This window comes from Limulus polyphemus, unplaced genomic scaffold, assembly GCF_000517525.1.
Source record: "Limulus polyphemus unplaced genomic scaffold, Limulus_polyphemus-2.1.2 Scaffold1793, whole genome shotgun sequence".
NCBI lineage: Eukaryota > Metazoa > Arthropoda > Merostomata > Xiphosura > Limulidae > Limulus > Limulus polyphemus.
In genome coordinates this window covers 113,967-123,569 of record NW_013667403.1, presented here as the reverse complement: position 1 = coordinate 123,569, position 9,603 = coordinate 113,967, and the positions used below count along the sequence as shown (strand labels likewise).

The 9,603-nt window shown below is 32.0% G+C and overlaps 1 protein-coding gene across 1 annotated transcript in view; it reads right to left on the bottom strand.

Moving 5' to 3' along the window:
• The window catches only part of LOC106464956 (striatin-3-like), a 60,331-nt gene that overhangs the window by 6,734 nt on the left and 43,994 nt on the right, over positions 1–9,603 (bottom strand). The window contains exons 16-18 of the mRNA XM_013925130.2: positions 9,219–9,386; positions 7,742–7,879; positions 6,007–6,117 (exon numbers count right to left, since the gene is read on the bottom strand). Coding sequence (XP_013780584.1) covers positions 6,007–6,117; positions 7,742–7,879; positions 9,219–9,386 — 417 coding nt within the window. The remainder of the gene's footprint in view (positions 1–6,006; positions 6,118–7,741; positions 7,880–9,218; positions 9,387–9,603) is intronic.

Below are 9,603 nucleotides of genomic sequence, written 5' to 3'. Positions count from 1 at the left end.
TTATTTAATTAAATAATGCACTTAAGAACACAGAATAATAACTATGCGATAAGAGCTTCTAAAAATTCAGCTAAACTTGTTGATGTGAATAACGTGACAGAAATTTTCAAATTGGAGGCAAAATAGACAGTACTCTGAACAGAAAACAACCAAATACGATATGTTATGTGATGGATTAAAGCTTTGGTATTCTATTGGTTAGAAATAATAGTATAAAACGTCAGAGAGAACTATTGGCAATTTGTGAAAGAAAGGATGCAACAGGTGGGCAGGGAAAGTGCATCTAATGTTATAATTTTCCTATACTGAAAATATATTTCCTCTCATATAAATAGCTATTCTTGTTCGGTGCTGCCTTGTATATGAAAATTTTTTTGTAAGCCATAAGCCTTGAGCTCTCATACTTTACAATCAACTGGTTCAAATGCATCTAGCATGTAAGTCATCATGTGACAACCTTCCACCAATGAGAGTGCAACACACTCTCCTGATGCATATGACTCCCTCAATTTGATTCTACTGAACTATCACTTCAAGTTTTGGCAGAACATGGAAGCATCAGTTTTTAGTGGGGAGGAAGGGTGGGAAGTGTGAGCGGAAGTGAGTGCCTATCAGAAATATATTTTCAGTTTAGGAAAGTTATAACTTCCAATACAGTACATTATTTGTTCTCACATAAATAGCTAGAATCCCACATTGAATAGGTGGAGGGACTGTGTGAGAGAAAAACAAAGCAGCACTTCTCGAAAACATCCAAATAACACCCTAAAAGGATAGACCCTCATAGGAGAGGATCATACATGGGAGACTGCACCACTTCTGTACCAGGTATACATTTCACCCAGCTTGAAAAGAGGTGTCACAGACATGGACAGAAAACAGAAGAGAATGATTGGATAGAGATCCAAACCACAATATATATCAGAATCTCAATTAATGTAGGTGAGAGTAAAAGGATGTACCCCTAGGTATAGAGTGGCCGATATTGTAAAGATGTCTCCGTAATGTAAACTGTCTCACTCAAAACAATTCCAACAGGAACTGCCCCTTGCGCAGTAACATCCTTGGTATGATAAAATTACTGAGGGATAGCATAAGAGGAAGAACCATATTAATCTGCAAGTACCTCCATTGTGGACAAGAAGTGGGTGAACTAAAGCACATTGGACTGATGGAAGTGCCAGAGTATTAACCCTTTTCACACGGGTCACAAGTCAAAGACCATGTCAATCAAGTTTGTTGACTTGCATTCAAAATGTTATTGAACTTCAATTTTATGTATTTACGTAATTAAGTTTGGTATCAAACTGTAGATTATAATTCAAATTTTAGTATTATACATTAGTTAATTTCTTAATTTAAAAGTAACACACCTAAACATCGATTTTTGCGTGTCACGTAGTATGTTGAATGCAGCACTGGTTCAAATTAGATGTTTGTGATGTCAAAATACAAATTCTATAGTTTTGTATGAATTAGGAAATCAAATTACTGATATTGACAAGCTAGAATATAAAATAAGAACCTCATATCTTTTCTTTTTCGCTGAGATACCTCTCATCACTGAATCAAATGCAGTGGCTTGGCTCACCTCTTTCCATTTTTGGAAATGGTCCCTTATATACACTTACTTCTATATATGACATGTGAATAACCAATTGAAAGCTCAGAATGTCCCCTAGTGGCCTTCTCAGCCATTTTCAAATATAAAGTTGTCATATCTTTCTTTCGATACAAGATGGTACAGATGTAAGTCGAGTCTTTAGTCTGCTTGAAATTTAATATTTTTTTGGACCTAAATACAGTCTTGTTACTAAAATTGATAAATTATAATTGAGTTCTATGGTACTGATATAGCAATCTATGATTTTTTGGTTATTCAAATGTATATAAAACCTTAAAAAAATGATTTTGTTTCACAACCTCGATGTGCAAAATTTGATAAAGCTTAGCAACCTACAGCAAGCAAAAATGAGTACAAAAGTCAGAACCGGAAGATTTGCTTTAGTTCTTTACTTAGTGTTCTATTTTTAAGAAAGATAAGTTTAAGAAGTTATATAATGTATAATAATTGAAATGTTACTGTATTTTACAAAATAATAGTCCACTAAAACACAACCAAGACAGGTCACTTTGTAGAGACAATGTCAGTTTTATATCATTGGATACGGTAACATAAGTGTACGTGTGCTGCGTCATTGTATTGTTAGACATGCATGGCTGAAAGATCAATATAATAAAAATAATAAATCTATATAAATGTATAATGTTATGAGATTTAAGGTATTTAGCCTAAACATTTATGTTTTCGTGTTATAACTTGTAGTCATTCTAGAAAGAAAAAGGCATAATTTATATATATTTCCTCATTTTTCATGGTGGTTACGAGATTGATCAAACTGACCAAACTCGCACAGATATTCATTAGTGAAAATAACAGATAAAATATAAAGTTTTTCTGGATATTATAAGGATTTAGCATGTGAAATTTCAAAATTTTCTGATGCATAAAAGTATTTTTAATCTTAAATTGAAAATTACTTTATCCAACATGCGAAAATAAAAAAAGCATGAGAAAAACATTGCTTTAGAAAAAATCAAAATTAAATATTTTTCAAAAACTACATACTTATAGGACCTTTCATCTCAAATTTAAAAGAATTTCAAATACTAGTTTCATTTTTGTAAAGAACTTTTATGACAGTTGCATACCTACTTAGGTCGTACTCAAACCATTAAGGTGATAAGACGTTTTGTCTGTAGACCATTATACTGAGGCCTCCTACTGATTGAACCATACACCCCACATTTGGAGATGAGCATCAGGGAAGAGAAACAATCCAGAAGAGGGGGAGGAAGTGGTAAACCCGACATTGTGTGGAATATGTTCAACCATCAATGCATATAGTCAAAGAGAGAAGGATGAAATTTAAGAGGAAAATCCAAAGAAACCCTAGCAGAAGACTACAGGTCATGCAACATCTTCTGAAAATATTGCAAATATGCTAGACCCAAAGGGAGAAGTGCTCCCATATAAACCAAATCTCCCAATGCGTTAGAACCTCGTTAGCATTATGATAGTGAACCGTAATGGCATGGATAACAGAAAACTCCATTGAGCGCAATCGAGGAGGTGAATGGATGGTCCTAATGGATGGGGTGTTTAAAAATACACTCCCCAAAGAGACTAGAATGTCAGGTATGTAACAGGATAAACTTATCCAAATGGAAAATCCAAGTACCTGAGCTAACTGTGGAAAAAAAATGAGTAGATATCCAATTAATGGCATTGGTAAAATCCCCCAAGATATGGAAGTCAGAAAAAATGCAGACCACCCGACAAAAGACATACGGAACCGAAACAAGTCCAAAGGGCAAGGCATGAAACTGGTACCGAATCATGTCGTGAAAAAACCTAAGATAGATTCCCGAGAAATGGAAAAATAAGAACGTGTACTGTGGGCATTCTCAGTCCTGCAGAAATAGCCTACCGAAATGTAATGAAATACTACATATTAAAACGAAGAAGACCCAAGAAGTGACTGAGGCAGGACTGATCGATCCAGAACTCCAATCAGCATAGAGCACACACGACAAATGGAGAAACCTGTAGGTAGGACATGTAAAGGACGGGAAAATGCCAGACACCACAACGTGGAGGGAAGGAGAATGAGGTATTCCACAAAAATACCTAAATATAAGTGGAACACCTAAGAAGGGAGGTGTAAGGTAAACATCACCTGTAGGAGAGCTGATAGAGTAATACGAACTATGAAGCTGAAAATCTAGTTAGGATTATCAGAGAGCCAAATGATACATAATCAAGAAGAAAAACATGCCAGATGGTAAGCTAAGGCAAAAAGAATCAAAGCCTGTGTAGGGCAAGGCTTGCAAGTACCCACTCTCAAAAGAGAGACAAAAATGGTCATCATGAACAATGTCAGGAGAAGGGGAATATACTGTAAAACGTGTCTAAAAGAAACTAGGATGGGCTTAGAAGATTCTGCAGTAGAGGCCTGCGAAGGCAATCCATGATCATGCGGAGGAAAACTGAAAAAATCTAGGACATCTGAAATGGGTTCAGCCATTGTAGGAGGAAGACTAGCAATATTGGGAGCAGGTAGGGTGGATCCCGGCCCCAGGGACCCACACAAGCGAAATTAATGGTAAGCAGTATAAAGAATGAAGAAAATGAAATAGTCCATATATTGTAAATGTTAAGAAATTGTGTAGTGAAATAAACATCTATTACATGTCGTTTTGAGAAAACATGATATATTTAACCTAATTATTGATTAATCCATTAGTAGAACCACAAGTAAATCGAAAATAACACTCTTGTTAAGCCTAATTGAATATTGCAAGACAAAATATATCACACTCTAAATTTTAAAATGCTAACCTAACAGTAATTATGTACAATATTGGGAGAAATTTGTACGGACCCTGGCTCAAGACTTCCACACAAACGAAGTTAATATGAAGAAATATAAAATATAAATAATAACAAAAATTAAATAGATGTTATTTTGTAAAATAATAACAATATGTATAAGACATGATGTACTGAAGATAAACAATATAGTTAAACTAATGATCGATATACCAGTAAGATGAATCACATGATATCCTAAAATAACAAAGACCCATGATAAGCTTAAGAGAATGATATAGGACAAAGGATTCAACTAATTCCAATTTCAAGCCTGAACTTACTATGAGTATTAACCAATGTAATGAAACCCAAATAACTACAGATAATAATATTAACAACAAAAGTATTTAAAAACCATAACAGTATAACATCTTATCTTTCCAAAGTCGGCAGACTGTATGTCAAAATGTGTGGGCCCTCAAACTCAAGTTGAGGCTCGAAGAATTCAGCTCACTGAACAATCAGTCTCCTAACGAAGGAAAGCTGATAATTCACTAGTGGAGTATTGTCACCTGAAGCCTGTGTAAATGTGCTGATGGAACATATAACCTCTTAAGTGGTAACTTAGAATTCTTAATTCAAAATGAGTAACCAAACAAAACTGTGTTGGCAAAAATAAATAAAAAAATTTTGTAATGAAGTAAAAAGTTCTGTAACTGAGTAAAAATATAAAATTCCACTTCAGAATAACTCAACAGCTAAAAAATATCACTACTGTATAACAAATAGTAAACTTGTTAAGAGAAATTGATACAAAGATATGAGAAAAAAAAAAGACACTTGAAGATAGTACAAACTAAATGTTACAACATGAGTACTGCCAAATGGAAAGTGATGGCTCAGTAGAATCGAATAGAGGGAGTCAGGAGTGTGTATGTCGCACTCTTACTGGTGGAGGGTTGTCACATGATGATTTACATGCTAGATGCATTTGAACCAATTGATTGTAAGGTATGTGGGAGCTCAAAGATTGTGGCATCAAAAAAAAAAAAAATGTAAAGGGCAGCAGTAAACAAGAATAGCTGTTTCTGTGAAAAGAGGTAATGTAGCATATTGGAATTTCTAGTTTATGGCTCCATAAACAAAAGATTGAAGGCTATAAAACTTATGCTTTTCCTTAGTAATATCTATATTATAATGAGTAATTGATATTATATTCCACATCTCTGACAGGATTGGTAAATAAATTAAAGAGGGAAGACCTAGAGAACAAATGTCACAATTCTCATACTATGGGAGATTGATAATTTTTTTAAACACTTTCTTATAAAATTAAGAACTCAAATCTTAAATATTATTAAAAGTTGCTTTATTAATTACATTGTGATGCCAAGTTAATTCATATACAATAATAATAAAGTAGTTTAATTAAGTTTAGAATGTAACTCTTTAAAAGGTCATGAAATGTACCTTTAACCTAACCATGGTGAGAAGGATAATAAGAAGAAAAAAAGTCGAACACCTTCACTCTTTTTATCTTTTCTTAAGTTTTAAATTAATCAAGCTTAAAAAAATACCTTACATAATTATTAATCAAAAATACAAACAGATTGGTTTCAAAATACACTTACCTGTTGTATTGTCAAAAAACCGAATATGCCTATCTTCATGTGCTGTGACTGTGAGTGGTAAAGTTGGATGACTGACAACTTTGTTTATCTGCTTGTTAAGTGGAGCGACATCTAAAGAAGGGAACAGTACTGTTAATGAACTTATGGCTAGAAAATATTTTTTTCATGATTTCTTAACTGATATCTTCTAGTGTTGAATTATTCATCTAAATAATATGATCTTAGTAATTTCATGAAAACTTGAGATACCACAATGAAACTCATAAGTCCTTTTAATATTTTATAAGCCCACAACTCGAAGTTGGCAGAACCAAGTAAACAACTTTCTCTAGTAACAAAATCCAAAATATCCAGATCCACTGGCTTTATTAAACAAATAATACATTACTACATAAACAGCACTAACTTACATCAATTTTTTTTTCACTAGTCTGGAAAATCCCACTGTAATTATGCAATTTGAATACTCATGTGAATTGTAATTTATGAGAAAAATCTGTAAAAAGTAATATACAGCAGTAGTAATACACCATCTATAAAATTTATTTTTTAACATTCAAGCTTTATATGTTATTACTGTCTAATTTTTTTTCATGACTTGTGTTTAACATGGAAATTTTTTCTAGAATATGGTGCTCCACATTCTGTTAAAACCATGTATGCAACTTCCAAATAGAAATGGTTCATTTGTCATATTATAAAGATGTTATAGTTCACATGGTGTAACTTTCATAATTTCGAAACCCTAAACATCTTTTAATACGTAAAACTTGTTCACACACGTGAACAAAGACAACAGGTTAATTATTATTCTTATTGCTATATGGGCACTACTACTATAAACATGATCTACATTTCCCACTCTGTAGTTTACGCACAAAAAACTACTGTTATTATTATGCAATGCCATAGTTTTAACATATACACTACATTTTTCATAGAAAAGTGCAAAGTGACACTGCCTATTAGTAACAGTTAAAATATTTTTTACAATATTAATTTTTTAAGTGCCAACACCAAACGACAAAATATATAACTTATGAAAACCATAAAGTGACTTCCTCATTTTTTTCCTTATAAAAGCTGTAAGTACATGGAACTTCAACACAAACCGAGAACAAGCAGAAGCATGAGCCCATCAGTGATCAGAAGACTATCACACTATACTCCAAGTTAGTATATTTTAATAATCACTGTCATAAGATACATAATACCTGTTGCATGACACTTTGTAAAACGTTATGCAAGCAAATTTTGTCCCTTACCCATGAAGTAACCAGATAATGAAGAGTGATTTACAATAAAGTATAAATCTACACTAGAACAATAGCAAATTTGTATGGAAGATGAGATGTGAAATGTCAGAACTGGTATTCATATAAATTTGGTATTATTCTGTTAGTGTGGATTTAAACTTTACTGTAAATAAATTTACATGGTATTATTATAAGGAAGAGCAAATTTGATTATATAACTTAATAATGCATAAGAATAGTGATCCTTGTAAATTATTAAAGTAATTATTAAAAAAAATGTGTGTGTATATATAAACATATATACATGTTAGACTAACAGGTTACTGAGAGCAATATTATGTTTAATATATGTTGTCTACCCTGAAAGTGCAATAAGCACCACACTAGGTTTGAAGTTAAAAAACCATAAAAAGCAAAGAACTTAACAAACAAGAACAAAATGTTTATCTAGGTTTGTTTATATAAAATAAATTTTTCACCTGAATTGTCAATTTCTAATTGAATAACAGGCTTCCCAGTTTCAATGTCGTAGATGAGAGCATTTGATGAAGTGTAAGATGCTACTATTTGTGCTGGGTCGCATCGCACAAAATCAACAGATGTGGGATTACCTTCAACTGCAAATAAAATTATGAACAGCACTTTGTAACAGTGTTTATTCTAAGATTTACTATTTTCTATTATTACAACACACCTTACTAAACAGTGTGAAATTCTTATAATTTCTGAACTAACAAAACTGTCTAACTTATTCATTAATGAATTATCCCATCTAAAAGACCTAAACGTTTTTTTTTAGTCTTAACCTACTAAGTTAGCAGAAGAGATCTAACTTATTTTTCCACATTATTTCTACTTGAGATAGTCCAACATTAAACACAGTAATTTAACAATAATACTCAAAAGAAAAGAAAAAAACAACAACACATATTTAAGTAACACAATGCAAACATTTATAATTTAAGCTTCAGTGTTCTACCACATAACCAACACAAAGTCTAATTTCAGATTCTGTTTTGTAGATGGCTCAGTTTAATTTCCTCTTTAGTTATAAACAATTCCTAGATCCTAAACTTATTTTCATAATTTACTGTTTATCTCTATTACACATATCTCACAACAGATAATTACCAGGTTCTCATAGACACAAAAATTATCTAAATTATATACATATAAAATATATATACACACACACATCAGGTTTCAAACTTAACTTATGAAGGCAAATGGGTACTAGTTACTTTTTTACATTATTTTTCTCTAAAATTAACTAACTGCATCATAATTGTTTCATGTATCAAATCTTGATGAAAATGTATATGTATCCTATTTATATGTAGACCTCTTTTGTGACATTTTCAAATATCAAAACTTATTTTAATTATATATAACAATGCTTATATTTTAACAATTACAAAAAAGCCAGAAGATGTTTGGTTTGGTTGGAAACTGGTGTATCTAGGCCACAAGTATCTTGATCTACAGAGTCTTCGGTACCATACTCCTGATGGCTATCATACACTAGACAAAGTATTTTATTATCAAAAGTTACAATTTAAATACAAAATTATAGTAACCTTCTGTACTCAGAATATTGGAATGTAAATGACTTAAGTGAATGTATTACAGGTGTGTGTTGATATTTAACAGTAAGAATCTGTAAATCTCCTTTTGCAATGCATCCTATCAATTTTTTCTACTGCCATCTATGTTTTATTAGCAAAACTAACCAGCAACTTGCTAGCAGTAATTTTGTGTCCTGATATATGTAATTTCCAAACGATAGACAACACTTGGCAACAAAGTTTCAACTTTTTATGTTCTGAAAATTACAAAGGTTTTCTAAAATTTCAAACACTTTCCAAATGTGTACATTATAAAATAATAATAGAGGTCATACAGCTAATAATATTCTAGAACAATTGTAGGGGAACCAATAATTTGATGGAATCTGACCATTTTCTGGTGTATAAGTGTTGAGAAGAGGTGATTTACTATGTGGAGACCAGAGTTTAACACTCCCATCAGCAGCACATGACAGGAGCTGTGTTGTGGCTGTATGTACAGCAAGGTCCCATACTGCATCTGTATGACCCCTCAGTTCTGTATTCAGCACTCCATGGTCTAGTAGCAGAGAAAATAATAAAATAATTATTCACACAAAAATAGTACTTCATAATTATAGTTGAATAAAATGTTTTTAATTGTGTACCAGTTTAACGTTGAATATTATTTATGATTTTAATAGTACTTCATGTTCAAAAGAACAAAATAATTTTTGGTTAAAACCATGATGTATTAAATATAGTTTAATTATATAATCAGCAAATAGTGTTCTATG